Source organism: Drosophila rhopaloa, unplaced genomic scaffold, assembly GCF_018152115.1.
Source record: "Drosophila rhopaloa isolate 14029-0021.01 unplaced genomic scaffold, ASM1815211v1 contig_155, whole genome shotgun sequence".
NCBI classification, from domain to species: domain Eukaryota; kingdom Metazoa; phylum Arthropoda; class Insecta; order Diptera; family Drosophilidae; genus Drosophila; species Drosophila rhopaloa.
In genome coordinates this window covers 6,584,761-6,602,125 of record NW_025335034.1, presented here as the reverse complement: position 1 = coordinate 6,602,125, position 17,365 = coordinate 6,584,761, and the positions used below count along the sequence as shown (strand labels likewise).

Here is a 17,365-nt window from a genome sequence, read left to right as displayed (position 1 = left end):
AAAACTACGAACTATTGATTTTTATACATATGGCTAGGCGATTTGTATACCCTTAACTTCAGTCAAAAGTTTTTTACGCAGTGAAGGAGACATTTCCGACCCTGTAAAGTATATATATTCTTGATCAGCATCACCAGGAGAGTCGATATAGCCATGTCCGTCTGTCCGCCCGTCCGTCCGTTTCTACGCAAACTAGTCCCTCAGTTTTAAAGCTATCTGGTTCAAACTTTCCAAAAAGTTGTCTTTCTATTGCAGGTAGAATATAAGACGGAACGAGCCGGATCGGACGATTATAGCATATTCCCAAAGGAACAATCGAAAAATAAATCCAAAAAAATTCTAACTGGACGTCCGATTGGGCCCGATCGACACAAGTTAAATTATTTTCTAGAACGTTTAATTTCTTATTTTTATACCCTTGCAGAGAGTATTATAATTTAAGTAAGAGTTCAATCTAAAAAATAAATCTCGATGCAGATACGACTAACGTGCAGTGAAATCGAATGAAAAGCTTAAACAGCTCGTGAACCAGATTAAGAAGAACTGATTATACATAATTACCTGGGAGGCAGGCTCCAGTGCTAAGCCACTGCAATGCGGGGCGTGTGCCAAAGTTAGCTGAGAATCAGCTAACAATAGCCTGAAGTGCCCTCGAGGGGCTCCGCAGCTCCAAATACGCCAGTGAGTCTCCTCGTGCATTTAGTTATGTCAACTTGGCTTGGCTAACATCTCGCCTCCTCCGAATGCTGCGGTTAGTGTCCAGATCCGACAAGGTCAAGTGGCACTCAAATATTAGCCCGCGGAGCCCAGGTGTCACCTCCTATTCTTGAGCTTTGTTTGCCCATAATTAGTGTATTAAGTAATTGACAATTTCTATGTTAAGCCAGTGGCAAACTGCATTGTTTTTAGCTTTTTTCGATAGTTTGGCACGCTCCTGCACTTTCGCACAGTCGACCGTTGAGCGACATCATTTGGGGTGCTGTTGTAGAGCAAACTACACTCAAAAAAAAGTCTGCATACAATTCAGTTATAAATAATAAAATTTTGTTTTTCTAGGAATTAAATTTGTTCGCATTCTTAGAACCGTTGTTAACCGGATGAAATTTTAAATTTGGCTATTTTTAATATTCTTATGATTTTGAATAAAACAACAATGTATTTATAAATTACCTTAGAAATGTTTTTAGGATCTAAGGCACAAGATAATTTTTATACGCTTGCAAATGGTATTATAATTTCAGTCAAAAGTTTGCAACGCAGTGAAGGAGTCATTTCCGACCCTATAAAGTATACAGTAACAAACTTAATTATTGGCACAGCAAGCATGTTAAACTTCAAGGGTTTTTTCTTCTATAACAAAATATTTTTAGATAGAATCATTAATTTGTTGTTAAGTAAAAGTGACTTCATTAATTTACCTCTTAAAAATAATTTATTAGAAATAACAAGAAAGGAAAGCTAACTTCGGGCGGAGCCGAAGTTGAAATACCCTTGCAGAATATTCTGTAAATTATATTCTCCAAAATTATTCATATGATGCATTCTTAACACTCATAAAAATCCCAACTTCCTAACTTTAAAAACACCAAAGTTATGGCATTTCCACTCGTTCAGTTATATGGCAGCTATAGAATATAGTCGGCCGATCCTTATGAAATTTGGTATGTCGGATTGATTGGTCAAAAATTAAATCCATAGAAAATCTCAACTTCCTAACTTTAAAAACACCAAAGTTATGGCATTTCCTATCGTTCAGTTATATGGCAGCTATAGGATATAGTCGGCCGATCCTTATGAAATTTGGTAGGTCGGATTGATTGGCCAAATATAAAACCCATAGAAAATCTCAACTTCCTAACTTTACAAACAACAAACTTATGGCATTTCCGATCGTTCAGTTATATGGCAGCTATAGGATATAGTCGGCCGATCCCGGCCGTTCCGACTTATATACTGCGTGCAAAGGAAAGAAGGATGTGTGCAAAGTTTCAATTCGATATCTTTAAAACTGAGAGACTAGTTCGCGTAGAAATAGACAGACGGACAGACGCACATGCTTATATCAACTCAGGAGGTGATCCTGATCAAGAATATATATACTTTATAGGGTCGGAGATGTCTCCTTCACTGCGTTGCACACTTTAGACCAAAATTATAATACCCTCTGCAAGGGTATAAAAACCAAAGAATGAACCAAATTTCCCTGAACAAAATTATTGGCACACTTGGGTTTTAATTAACTATTTTGTTAAAACTTTATCGATTTGGCCACTTTTTTAAATGATCATATTTGCCTGTATAATCTTAATGGAATAAAAACATATTTTATTGCTAAAATTGTTTTAGTGCCTTAAAATAAAGGAAAAGTTGTTTGACTTTACAAAAATAAAATCAACCGTATGTGTCCAAAAATTAAAATTTAATAAGCAGGATCAATGCAAATCCAATGTTAACATTGAAGAAAGGATGCCCAGAAGCCATTTTTTCCATTCGGAGCCCTTTGCGTAATTTGAAAGGACTTACGCAGTTGCAAAATGCAGGGCACGCATGGCCAATCCATGGCTTTTATTGGCCAGGAAAACGTAGGGATCCTATAAAAGGACAATGTCAATCCCCAGATCTCCTCAACACGTATCAAAGTTAATGATAAGAAGGACTTTGGTAAGGATATTCACCCAACAGCCTTTTTTCAGGCCCTGCATGATGGTTTCTGCAAACGAATTGCTCCTAGAAGATTTATTGCGTCCTGAGTTGATATAGCCATGTCCGTCTGTCCGTCTGTCCGTCTGTCTGTCCGTCTGTCCGTCCGTCTGTTTCCACGCGAACTAGTCTCTCAGTTTTAAAGATATCGAATTGAAACTTTGCACACACCCTTCGTCCCTTTGCCCGCAGTATATAAGTCGGAACGGCAGGGATTGGCCAACTATATCCTATAGCCGCCATATAACTGATTGATCGGAAATGCCATAACTTTGGTGTTTGTAAAGTTAGGAAGTTTTAGGTTTTATATTTGGCCAATCAATCCGACCTACCAAATTTCACAAGGATTGACAGACTATATCCTATAGCTGCCATATAACTGAACTATTGGAAATGCCATAACTTTGGTGTTTTTAAAATTAGGAAGTTGGTATTTTTATGGGTTTTATTTTTGGACAACCAATATTCTGCAAGGGTATATCAACTTCGGCTTCGCCCGAAGTTAGCTTTCTTTTCTTGTTATACCCTTGCAGAGGGTATTATAATTTTGGTCAAAAGTGTGCAACGCAGTGAAGGAGAAATCTCCGACCCTATAAAGTATATATATTCTTGATCAGGATCACCTCCTGAGTTGATATAGCCATGTCCGTCTGTCCGTCTGTCCGTCTGTCCGTCTGTCTGTCCGTCTGTCCGTCTGTCTGTTTCTACGCAAACTAGTCTCTCAGTTTTAAAGCTATCGAGTTGAAACTTTGCACACAGCCTTCTTTCCTTTGCACGCAGTATATAAGTCGGAACGGCCGGGATCGGCCGACTATATCCTATAGCTGCCATATAACTGATTGATCGGAAATGCCATAACTTTGGTGTTTGTAAAGTTAGGAAGTTGGAATTTTCTATGGGCTTTATATTTGGCCAATCAATCCGACCTACCAAATTTCATAAGGATCGGCCGACTATATCCTATAGCCGCCATATAACTGATTGATCGGAAATGCCATAACTTTGGTGTTTGTTAAGTTAGGAAGTTGGGATTTTCTATGGGTTTTATTTTTGGCCAATCAATCCGACCTACCAAATTTCATACGGATCGGCCGACTATATCTTATAGCTGCCATATAACTGAACGATTGGAAATGTCATAACTTTGGTGTTTTTAAAGTTAGGAAGTTGGGACTTTTTATGAGTATTAAGAATGCATCATATGAATAATTTTGGAGAATATAATTTACAGAATATTCTGCAAGGGTATATCAACTTCGGCTCCGCCCAAAGTTTGCTTTCCTTTCTTGTTATACCCTTGCAGAGGGTATTATAATTTTGGTCAAAAGTGTGCAACGCAGTGAAGGAGACATCTCCGACCCTATAAAGTATATATATTCTTGATCAGGATCACCTCCTGAGTTGATATAGCCATGTCCGTCTGTCCGTCTGTCCGTCTGTCCGTCTGTCCGTCTGTCCGTCTGTCCGTCTGTCCGTCTGTCTGTCCGTCTGTCTGTTTCTACGCGAACTAGTCTCTCAGTTTTAAAGATATCGAATTGAAACTTTGCACACACCCTTCTTTCCTTTGCACGCAGTATATAAGTCGGAACGGCCGGGATCGGCCGACTATATCCTATAGCTGCCATATAACTGATTGATCGGAAATGCCATAACTCTGCTGTTTGTTAAGTTAGGAAGTTGGGACTCTCTATGGGTATTATATTTGGCCAATCAATCCGACGTACCAAATTTCATAAGGATCGGCCGACTATATCCTATAGCTGCTATATAACTGATTGATCGGAAATGCCATAACTTTGGTGTTTGTATAGTTAGGAAGTTGGGATTTTCTATGGGTTTAATATTTGGCCAATTAATCCGACCTACCAAATTTCATAAGGATCGGCCGACTATATCTTATAGCTGCCATATAACTGATTGATCGGAAATGCCATAACTTTAGTGTTTGTTAAGTTAGGAAGTTGGGATTTTCTATGGGTTTTATTTTTGCCCAATCAATCCGACATATCAAATTTCATAAGGATCGGCCGACTATATTCTATAGCTGCCATATACATAACTGAACGATTGGAAATGCCATAACTTTGGTGTTTTTAAAGTTAGGAAGTTGGGATTTTTTATGAGTATTAAGAATGCATCATATGAATAATTTTGGAGAATATAATTTGCAGAATATTCTGCAAGGGTATTTCAACTTCGGCTCCGCCCGAAGTTAGCTTTCCTTTCTTGTTTTTTCTTAAATTAATGGCGTGCCCATTACAATCTATTGCAAAAGCGCTAAATACAAGCAAACCTTTTCCTTCAAAATAAAATTAAATTTAACATGCTGTGGGTATATTGTCCAAAGGCATTTGCAAAAACAAATTTGGTATGTCGGATTGATTGGTCAAAAATTAAATCCATAGAAAATCTCAACTTCCTAACTTTACAAACTCCAAAGTTATGGCATTTCCTATCGTTCAGTTATATGGCAGCTATAGGATATAGTCGGCCGATCCTTATGAAATTTGGTAGGTCGGATTGATTGGCCAAATATAAAACCCATAGAAAATCTCAACTTCCTAACTTTACAAACAACAAACTTATGGCATTTCCGATCGTTCAGTTATATGGCAGCTATAGGATATAGTCGGCCGATCCCGGCCGTTCCGACTTATATACTGCGTGCAAAGGAAAGAAGGATGTGTGCAAAGTTTCAATTCGATATCTTTAAAACTGAGAGACTAGTTCGCGTAGAAACAGACAGACGGACAGACAGACGGACAGACGCACATGCTTATATCAACTCAGGAGGTGATCCTGATCAAGAATATATATACTTTATAGGGTCGGAGATGTCTCCTTCACTGCGTTGCACACTTTAGACCAAAATTATAATACCCTCTGCAAGGGTATAAAAACCAAAGAATGAACCAAATTTCCCTGAACAAAATTATTGGCACACTTGGGTTTTAATTAACTATTTTGTTAAAACTTTATCGATTTGGCCACTTTTTTTAAATGATCATATTTGCCTGTATAATCTTAATGGAATAAAAACATATTTTATTGCTAAAATTGTTTTAGTGCCTTAAAATAAAGGAAAAGTTGTTTGACTTTACAAAAATAAAATCAACCGTATGTGTCCAAAAATTAAAATTTAATAAGCAGGATCAATGCAAATCCAATGTTAACATTGAAGAAAGGATGCCCAGAAGCCATTTTTTCCATTCGGAGCCCTTTGCGTAATTTGAAAGGACTTACGCAGTTGCAAAATGCAGGGCACGCATGGCCAATCCATGGCTTTTATTGGCCAGGAAAACGTAGGGATCGTATAAAAGGACAATGTCAATCCCCAGATCTCCTCAACACGTATCAAAGTTAATGATAAGAAGGACTTTGGTAAGGATATTCACCCAACAGCCTTTTTTCAGGCCCTGCATGATGGTTTCTGCAAACGAATTGCTCCTAGAAGATTTATTGCGTCCTGAGTTGATATAGCCATGTCCGTCTGTCCGTCTGTCTGTCCGTCTGTCCGTCCGTCTGTTTCCACGCGAACTAGTCTCTCAGTTTTAAAGATATCGAATTGAAACTTTGCACACACCCTTCGTCCCTTTGCCCGCAGTATATAAGTCGGAACGGCAGGGATTGGCCAACTATATCCTATAGCCGCCATATAACTGATTGATCGGAAATGCCATAACTTTGGTGTTTGTTAAGTTAGGAAGTTGGGACTCTCTATGGGTATTGTATTTGGCCAATCAATCCGACCTACCAAATTTCATAAGGATCGGCCGACTATATCATATAGCTGCCATATAACTGATTGATCGGAAATGCCATAACTTTGGTGTTTGTAAAGTTAGAAAGTTGGGATTTTCTATGGGTTTTATATTTGGCCAATCAATCCGACGTGCCAAATTTTATAAGGATCGGCCGACTATATCCTATAGCTGCCATATAACTGATTGATCGGAAATGCCATAACTTTGGTGTTTGTAAAGTTAGAAAGTTGGGATTTTCTATGGCTTTTATATTTGGCCAATCAATCCGACCTACCAAATTTCATAAGGATCGGTCTACTATATCCTACAGCTGCCATATAACTGAACGATTCGAAATGCCATAACTTTGGTGTTTTTAAAGTTAGGAAGTTGGGATTTTTTATGAGTATTAAGAATGCATCATAGGAATAATTTTGGAGAATATTATTATAGAGAATTCTGCAAGGGTATATCAACTTCGGCTCCGCCCGAAGTTAGCTTTCCTTTCTTGTTTTTTCTTAAATTAATGGCGTGCCCATTACAATCTATTGCAAAAGCCCTAAATACAAGCAAACCTTTTCCTTCAAAATAAAATTAAATTTAACATGCTGTGGGTATTTTGTCAAAAGGCATTTGCAAAAACAAATGGTCTCCGAGTGCATAGACGTGTCCTTGCTTTATATGTTCGGAGATGTGTACTTAGTTACGTTGCAAACTTATGACAAAAATAATAATACCCTTTGCAAGTGTATTACAAATGTAAAAACTTGACCTTATCGACAAGTACCTAGCACAAAACAAAAAATAATCACGTTATTAAACTGAAATGCGCAGAAGATTTTGCATCTCAATATTAATATTGCCAAATCATTGTTTCACGTAATTACTGTCTTCTTCATTGCTTTCCAAACAACGGACTAAAATTATAATAATTTTGTTGTAAAATTATTTATACAATTACACTGATCGACAAAATGTAATGGGTTTTTTCCCCCTTTTAAATAACCTACCTTTTTTATAAATCTTAGGCCGCTGAACTCCGAAATTAATATTGACGGGTTCGTTCCCCAGATATCGACAAATAAGTTTTTTTTTTTTAAGGGAAGTTCACATAACCTGCTTTCAAATCTGGATCACTTCACCGATAAATATATTTTTCTGGTCAGTTTTAATATAAATTAATAAGCTTTATTCAGGTTTTCCATAGTTTTTGAACTTGTCAGCTTAAACCACATAACTTAACAATGAAACCAATACGCACAGGTTAACAGACAGAATTACACTTACAAATAATTCGTCACAAATACTTCTTAATTCTCTGAAATAAAACCGTTTAACAACTTCAAACCAAATGTGGGAACAGGGAGATATTGTATAAGTAGTAATAAAGTATCGTAAGAGCCACACCAAAACGAGGTTCAATGAAATATGAATAGTTGACAACGTTTGTTCCGATTCACACCAATCCATCTTCAATGTTGGCAACCAACCAACGCCTAAACTGATTGTCTGTTCCTTAAGCCGTTTTTCACTTACAGTATAAAAGCTTTATCTCCATGTGTTCTTTGTTGTTCTGTTTTGCCTGACTATATGTGTGTTGATCCGTCTTGTCGTCCGTCTAGTTGTTTTAGTGCCTGTGAGGCGATAGGGAGGTCTGGGTCGTGTTACATTTTGCAATTGGCTAGCTAGCTACAATATATAAATAAGTTTTACTATTAGACCTTTACAAAGTATTGCAACAAACATGCCTTCCTCTCAATGTACAAAAACAAGCTACAAATAGTATAACGTGTTCTTTAAGTTTAAAGCAGACTTAGAAGAGCATGTTTAGCTATCGTTTATCATAACGTCTCAATTTGATATCAAAAATTGCCATAAAAAATTCTACAACTAGAGTGAGTATGTATGTTTTTTTGCAGGTGTTTGTATGCAGTAAGCTACACTCAAAATGGTAAATGGTTTCGGACGCTAGTTTAGAACACGCTTCAATGGCTGCATAAATATCATTCAAAAAATAACTTTTCCTCTGTGTACTAGTGATTGCATCTGTGTTTCAAAAGGGACTTGTAAACTGGTGCCATACAAAAGGTTTATAAACGGGTTCGAATATCTCTTAGTTTGTGCTGCCGCTGCTTTTCCTACTTAGCTTTAGTTGACGACGGTTCGGGTGGGTGGGCATAGGTGGCTTTTGTTCGGTAAGATTCGACTTATCCGAATGACTTTCGACATAACTGATTTTATGTATTATCCGTATTTAAAATATAAATTACTAAAAACAATTGATTAACCGAGTGGTCCTGATTTTGCCTTGATGTGGTGCCAATTGCCATACTGCATCTGCTACTTCTGCCAAGTTTCTTGTTTGTCTTGTTCTTCAATCTGGTTCAGTTACACGCTAAACACTTAACATAAACATAATGAATATCATCGTAGTACACCTAATCAGTAGTTATTTGACTTTGCGCTGGTGCAGACTAGAACTACTGCTGTCCGGGTTAAAGATGGCATCGTTGTTGGATAACACGCCCTCCTTGAAAAAGCCGTCCTTGTAGGCACCATTGGCATGCCCGTTGCTCTTTACGTACTCGTCCTCCATCACAGGCTGCAAAGAGAACGCAAAATGTTCAATGAGTTCGGGTTCAGACTCCAATGGCCGATGGCACGTGTGTGCCGCCAGTAAATGCTTATTTGTGTGCTTTTCTAATGGCCAGTAGATGGGGATAGGTATGGGGATGGGGATTGGGACTGGGCTTGGGCTTGGGCCTTCGCATCCGGCTTCACATGCGAGCGCTAATTGAAACGTCCCCCGCCTTTGCTGAGAGTTCGCAAGTGCTATTTGCCTAACTTAGCTAGTTAGAATTTTAAGTTGATCAACAAAATTATGATGATACAACTGCCCACACCGACTCGGCTCTCCCGACTTTGCTTCGCATCTTGGCTCGACCTTTTCGGTTAAGTCGAGATCGAGTCAGCAGGGCCTTGAGTAAGTCAAGTAAATATGTTTGCACAGCCACGACTAATGGCTCTCAAAGGCTGCTCTGATGTCCCCCAACTGCGCCACAGTTGACCTACCATGCAAGCCCCCGTATTGCTGCCGTTGGCGACCAGGGCGTCCCCCTCTCCGATATGACTGGTGTGTCCATTCGAATGCACGCCGTTGGCATGGCCATTGGCCTTGGCCTTGACGGCCTGCCGGCGACGTCGGGCGGCATTGAGATATTTGGCTTTGTAGAAGTCGGAGAACAGGAACAGGAACATGACGCCGTGCAGTCCAATCCAAACCATGAAGCCCTTGGGGTAATCACAGTCGCGGAACAGCAGTTGGAACTGGTGAGTGAAGATGGCCACGAATTGAACCTGAAAGACAAGGAGAAAATCGTTTAGGGGACTGCCAGAAAGGGGGTGTATTTGGATGTACCATTTGGAAGGTGGTCAGGTACTTCTTCCACCAGATGTACTTCTGGTACTTCGGTCCCATTGCGGCAATCATGTAGTAGAAGTACATTACAATGTGCACGAAAGAGTTGAGAAGGGCAAAGAATGTGCTATGACCGCCTGCAAAGCAAATAAATAGATGATTTGTTATCCTCTAAACGCGATGTCTGAACGTACCTGGCGCAAACTTGAGACCCATCCAGACCGAAAAAGGCATGCAGCCGTGATGAATGACGTGAAGTGTGGAGACGTGCTCGTTCTTCTTCCGCAGAATGAAGAAGAGTGTGTCGAAAAACTCGGTAAACTTTGAAATGTAGTACCACCAGCAAATGTTGACCATCTAGACGGTGGAATAACGGAATTTTAGTTTACTTTCTCAGGAGAGTCCTTGGGGCGACTTTACCCGCATTGCCAGACCAGTGGTGCTGTAGTCTACGGGCTGGCACTTGAAGCTGTAGTGACCCCACCATCCGCTCATTAAGTACTGCAAAGGAGGACAGCACGGATTAAACCTAGATCAGAGGCAAGGAAGGGATAGGCTCACTTACCTCATAGAAGATCCACGCGCTGAATATGGTCTGTATCGCGTTGTAAACGACCAACACCGAACGCAGCTCCATTGGCTTTCTCTTGGCCATCAGCCTTGGACCCAGAGATTTACTGAAGTAGGCATAGAATACGCACATACAGAGTGTCGGCAGTGGCGAGGATAACAGAAAGAAGTCGTTTACGCGAGGATCTGTAAAACACAAAAATGCCGTCAGAGGAGTTCCAATTTGCAAATCTAGCAGGATCGGTCTTACCGCTTTTATTGTCCATCAGGTCCCGATACCACTCCTGGGCTTCTTGCAGTACGATTGCCATTTTGTTGTCGCTTGTGTTTGTTGTTTCTGTGATGCTAGCAATGGGATTAGTCCAGACTATGGTTGTTGTTGGCCAAACTGTAATGAGAATTGAGTAGTGATGTTGACTAAAAGATATACATATTAGTGGAATGTAAATTACTGACAGCCCGAGGTGTGTTTAAATCACAGCCAACTGCTGACCCAGGCCTTACAATTTCCAAAGGGTAATACCACTGATCTTGACGCAAGCCCCGGAACGGCAGACTCCGCAAATAGACTTAAATATACCTATACATTTCTTAGTGCAGCGCAGCCTGTACGCTAAGCACACTACAGGGTAATTGCCAATGCATTAGGGGCCAAACAAAACACATTAAAAAGCGAGATTCATGCAATTAACAATTCGCCCGTTAATCAACACTTCAGATCAGGAAATTATAGACAGACACGTCGGCCCAGCGGAGGCGGTAGTGGGGGCGTGACTTGGCCACTTGCACAATGCGCACTGCTATTTGCTGGCCGGCAGCAATTAAGATGCCGCTAACTGGACAAAGACTGCACTTTGTACCGGCCGAGCGGATTCCAGATTCCAGCACAGTGGGCGCGAACCATTCCGAGTTCGATCTGGACGCTGGTTCAGTTCGGAGAGTTCAAGCACTCCAGCGACGCGGGCAGTTACTGGATCTCGCCACACCGCCTTATGAATATCAATTGATTTGCCGGGCAGGGCATCGAACGACATCCAGCGAAAGCAAATTCTCGGAGTCACGGTTTCGCTTTTTCCGCTCCGAGTCAAAGTCAGTGATGGGACAAGTACAACGTTGTTTACCCGCCCAGATATTCGGTGGCGAAACTATATAAGCATTCGACTTTTGTCAAATGGGAATTAAATACGGTGCAATTTCAAAAAACCCTTATTTTTCTAACTGAAAGTCTCGATTTAGTTTAATGGGAAATAGAAAGGAAAATAAATCCTGAATTTTTACGTCAAGCTTTTTTTGTGATAATGGTAAATCCATTTTTTTTAACCAAACAATAGTAGAAGTCCTTGTTTTAACAGTTATACGATACTTTTGTGTAAATATGTTCTGCAATGTTTCTAGTTGATATTTTTCGAGGATGATTACCTCGACCTGATAAAGTTACAGCTTTACAATTACAGGCTAAAAGTGATTAAGACCCATTTCCTCATGTTCATGCTAAACGAACAGCAGGTATTAAGATGAGAAATCTTATGGAATTTCGCTTATTAAAACATACCCTTGGCTTGTCATAAAGTCAGGCCTTAAATCGACAAATAACTTAGCTATTAATATTTTTGTTGACAAAGAAAAGTGAGTCAAACGACAAACTTTGATAGGTAATCAGCGAGTATAATCAACTACTTTTCCAACTGGTAAGGTAAACCACTATCTTGTCTGAGTAAAAAGTATATGGCTATGTATGTGGCTAGTTTTGAACCAAGATACAACTTCCCACATACCTCCCATCACTACCCAAAGGTTTTTGTACGGGCAAGTTGCGGCCAATTCAGGTTGTTTTTGAATGTCATGAACAATAAACTGGCCATGGCGATGGTGATGGTGATGGCGATGGCTATGGTAATGGTGATGGTGATGACGATGCCGATGGATACGTAAGAGTTAAGCAACTGGCTCAATAACCGTTGACAAAATGTGCCGCTTTTATTGCGCTGCCGTTGCCTCAGCCAGCGCGAAATTCGCGGCTGTCGCAATTGGAGAGTGGTTGTTGCTGTCGCTTTTGCTGGTGCTGTTCGCTGTGTGGGTCAGTGGCACGCTTTGCGAGTCGGCCTCGCCCGGAGGCACAGCATCCGCGAGGTGCGACGATGCGACTGCGAGACTATGCGACTATGAGACTATGAAACGGCGGGCGGTTAACTTGCGATTTCGCTGTTTGATTTGCATAAATTATGAAACGTCTGCAAGCGATGACGCTTCCGCCGAGGGATGGGCCAGCCACCCAGCCACCTACCTCGAAAGAGGAGGCGGCGTCGCCCTCACTTACGTAAGCGGGGGCGGAGGGCCCAGAAGATGCCAGATACCGGGAAGCCCAAGTCGGCAGACAAACAAGGCGGGCACTTGTGTTTGGACACACGCCCCTGGCCGACTGTCGCCCAGGTTTTGTGCCAAGCAAATAGCCCAGCTATCGAGAGCCGCCTGTTGCTCAGCCCCCTCCCCCCGTGCTATCAAATTGGCTTCACAGTCGGGGGTTGGGCCCGAGCTTTGGGGGCTTTGGTGTTTGGGTGCTGGGTGTTTGGGTGCTGGGTGTTTGGGTGCTGGGTGATAGGGGCCAGGGGCTAGGTGCTAGGTGCCTGCACGCTATTGTTTACTCGGCTCGGCTCTGCAGCAGCCTGCATTTTCGAAATCAATTAGACCGGCTCCGCCCCCGAACCAGCGCCCCAAGCTCTGCAGCAACTGCGGAACAGAACAACAGAAACGGCGTAAATAGTTTGATGAGTTTGCCGATTTTATCGCCGTTCACCCCGGGGGCGTTGTGTATGTAGATTATACGGTGATGGCCGGGTTCTCCGTGGCAATCGCTCACTTAGAAAACTTAATTAAGTGGAAAATCGATGCGCCAGGAGCGGCAATGCGAGCGGGCCAAGAGCTCCTCGACGGAAGCGCGGATGACGCACTCCTGAGTGATAAGTTGCAAAAGTCTCACCGATAAGTGAGTCACAAGCCAGGGTGTTAATCTACGGCAAGATTGAGGCAAATTTCTTTGAAGTGAGCCCATAATGATAGCCGGCCTCTTATCATTTTAGCCAGATTCAACTGAGCGATCGGCTAATTGGATTCGGCGATAAGCCGGTCGAAGTACTTCCGTCAGAAAAAGTGATTCAGCTCTTGATTCGCAGGCTCGCCATCAACCTGTGTGTTTAACTTTGTGGAAGTCCCGTCACGTTTCGAGGCGCACTTGTGGCGATTGCACAATGTGTAGCGGTTAGCTAAGACCGAAGTTCATTAGTTTGGGCCACGCACCCGCCTCCTTTTTTGTCACTGTTTAACTTTGCTATCTCTTGTCTTTCATATTCATTTATTTTGGTTTTGATTAGAGTTTCGCTTTTATTCCGGCGCTGTAATGCTGGCTTTTGCTCCGACACTTGCTGCTTGGGTTTCTAATTAGGAAGGTGTTTGTTATCTAATCACAGGCACAGGCATAGGCACAACCATAGACACAGTCACAGTCACAGTCACTCGGCAAGGCCACACACGAGCACACACACTCGGACACTCACTTGGTCAATCAGCATGGGCTCTGGCCTTCTTGGCTAATCGGATATTTGGCAACAGAGTCTGATCGGCTGTTCCGTTTACGCGATGCTCCGCCTTGCACGCTTTTAAGCCAACTGACGGCTGGTCGGATGTGCGTCTGAACCTTATCAGGCGGCGGTGGTGGTGGCGGTGCTGGTGGTGGTAGTGGTGGTAGTGGAGCGTCGGCGACTCGACGAAGTTGAATCGATCAGTGCGCGCACGAGTAAAACGATTATGCGGCTTAACTGTGAATCACGCCAAGTACCTACTGGGTATCGAGTATCGGGTATGGGTATGGGTATGGGTACGGGTATCGGGTGTCCAGTATCGGTGCACAATTCACTTCGGGCAGGGCTTATCACCAATCCACAATGTCAGAAGCGGCGCGAGAGTGGTCGAGAGCCCAGAGGCAGACACAAGCCGCTACGTGAACCGTTGGCCAGCGTGCCAGAAATACAACTGACGCAGTCGCAGCCGCAGCCGGAGCTCAGCGCTCCACGACGCCGATCAAAGATGGCCTGGCCGGACCGGGCTTCGTCTCGGCTCATGTTTGTTGCCGAGTCGCGCTTACATTGCAAATTATGTATTTATGCACAGCGTCGGTAAAGAAACTAGCGCCATGCAGGCCACCGCATCCACATATATAAGCAGTAAGAGAATAGAGCTCTGAAGTAAGCGGAGGATCTTACACTGCCCAAGAAGTGATTGTAAACGTGAAGATCACCATTGTCGACACTCGACCAGCGGAAGATATAGCCACAGAAAGCTATGTGACAGAAGTCACTCGAGAAATCACAAATAAATAAATGGCCATTACAAATGGTTTAAGTTTGATCCTATAATCTAAAAAGAAAACCATGTTATAATTTACGTTTAGTTTGAAAGTCTTTACTAAAATCGGCACCATTTCTTAGGAAATTTATTCAGAAATGAAGTCACTTCGTTAACATTAGGGTATGATGAATTCGTTCAAAAATGATTTTCTGGTACTGTAGAATATAGTTTTTTTTCCATGTCAGCAATTAGTTGCATGTAAAAATTACAGTTATTTACCTTGCATGATCTAGACTGACATCAGTTAAACTGAAATTAAAAAAAATGTTGATCCGCACGAATTTATTTGGATCGGTAGCTACATAACTTTTTAATTGCAATGGCCATAGCCCAAATTTAAAAAAAACTTGCCTGGAGGTTATACAAAACCATATATAAAATGACCAAACTTTTCCGAAAATTCTTTTACGTATTTATTTGCCTGGTGGTTTAAGGGTGGATTAATAATCTATTTAATGAAATATGTCACAGTGCGATAGACTCATAATTTCAATAATTTCTGGATTATTTTGGATGATTTGAAAATGTAAAAATTATTGCAATTAATTTAAAAATTACATGATAGTGTCGAAAAAGTTATTATAAATCCGATTAAATAATAAATTAAAGTTATATGTATTTATTTGATTTTAATCATTCATAAAAAAAAGAGTGGGATATCATTATCATATCATAACATCATTGTTACCTTCTAGTTTCTGCTATAGGCTTACATTTTTACAAGGGCAGACACCTTAAAACTTTCCCTTTGCCCCATGAAAAACCCTTCACTGATTTGATATCCTTTGCTGTGTGTGAGTGGAAGCAGAGAACGAAAGAAAAGCATGCAGGGAGATTGAAGCGGGTTTTTTGTTTTCTGCTTTCCAGCTTTCCGTGGCAAGTCGCCATCTTCTGCGGCAACAGTTGGCTGGCTGATGTAACAGCGATTGACGCGACAGCTCGTTGGCCATTTCCATCCATGCATTGGATTTGGCTAGCTGGCTAGTTGGCCAGTTGGCTGTGGGCCATTAGAGCGCCGCCAAAGCCACTTTCGCTTTCCGGGCCGGCAATCTGTGTTAGCGGGTGTGCTTTTAGTGGGCCACCCTTGTCAACGGGGTTGGTTAGTTGGTTAGTTGGTTCGTCGGTTGGCAGACATGTCAGCCGTGCTGACACCTGGCCGAACAGACCACTCAATCGGAAGCCCTGGCCTCTTGCGAAACTGTGCCGCATGCAACAAGTGCGCAGAAATCCCCGGGCAACTGAACGGGAAACGGGAAAAACCCCAATCGACGCAGGGGAGAGAACGGCTCCAGGCTAGTTGGCAGCCTCGGAACCGTTACCTGCATGCTAGAGGCCTAATTTCTGGACTGGTCAGTCGACCAGCCAGTCTGGCCCAAAACTTGGCCAACTGGAAATACGCTTTTATATTCTCGGCTCGCGCCGGCTACTTTCTTTTCATTCGGTTTCTGTTCTCTCGCAGTCAAATGCAAATTTGACCCTTTGTCGGCCATCAGTTCCTCACAAGCCGGCCTTGGGGCGTAATGTGGGCGGGGCTGCGCGGTTTGCCATTCGTCGTTGCTATTCTATAAATTCGCGAGGTTCAATGTCCGGCACGTGTCGGTCGAGTGATTGTCTGTTTACAATACACATCTTTGAACAAAGTAATTAGTGACAAAAAAAAACATCCCCAGCAAAGGTTAAGTTTTTAAGCATTCGCTGAGATACCATTAATACAGTGCATGCTCAATACACTGACTTATTAAAAAACACCAACGCCGTTTACTTTAGCGGTTCCAAAAATATATATTGTTAAGCAATTAGATATGGTTTATACCCATAACTAAAAAATGGCATGAATGAATTATTTATTCATAAAAATATTAACATAATTGAGTGTGCACTCTTCCGAGCAAAAAGCTGGCACTGTAGAATTAAGATATATTCAACACTCATTACACCGTTCGATATTTCATATGTAAATAAGTGGCCCGAAAAGTAAACATATTACGTACTCTAATCGGGTCAAAGTCAGATACTGCTATTGACAGTCTTGTAGATTGCGGTGAAATTACAGCAATCACAGCTTAAAAACAACGCAAATTAACTCGCTTACAAAACGGAAATAGCAACACGTAGTCCGAAATGGATTTCATGGTCAAGTTGCGCAGCTACCAAAAACACTTTGATATATTATGAATATATCGGTGGACTCTACATGTATGACCTTTGTGGGCGCATCTGATTAGCGCCAGATAACGCTGATTGCTTGGGCAAACGATGATCCATGCCCACAAATCCCTCCCACATGACTCGCATATGTGGAACACAACAAATTAATTCAAAGTTTCGAATTTATGAATGAAAGGGGCACACGTCTGTATACCTCCACATAAATTTATGGACACGCTTGTGTACACAATTTGAGGAGACAGTGGCGATCCATGAAACACCTGACCAACAACTGCCCGCCGCTGTCGATAATTATACGAAATACTCGTATGTTCATACGTATAACTATAACAATACCATGTCTAATAAAGACATTATAAACAAT

The 17,365-nt window shown here is 41.7% G+C and overlaps 1 protein-coding gene across 1 annotated transcript; it reads right to left on the bottom strand.

Annotated features, from left to right (window-relative positions):
- Nucleotides 1–7,605: 7,605 nt before the first annotated feature.
- LOC108038258 (elongation of very long chain fatty acids protein) lies at nucleotides 7,606–14,112 on the bottom strand. Its single transcript, XM_017115010.2, has 8 exons — nucleotides 13,983–14,112; nucleotides 10,682–10,819; nucleotides 10,427–10,617; nucleotides 10,282–10,362; nucleotides 10,056–10,218; nucleotides 9,862–9,998; nucleotides 9,516–9,800; nucleotides 7,606–9,045 (listed from the first exon to the last, which is right to left on the bottom strand). Exons 2-8 carry the CDS (start codon nucleotides 10,740–10,742, stop codon nucleotides 8,893–8,895), a joined length of 1,071 nt encoding a protein of 356 aa, XP_016970499.2. The 5' UTR covers nucleotides 10,743–10,819; nucleotides 13,983–14,112; the 3' UTR covers nucleotides 7,606–8,892.
- Between the last annotated feature and the right edge of the window lie 3,253 nt (nucleotides 14,113–17,365).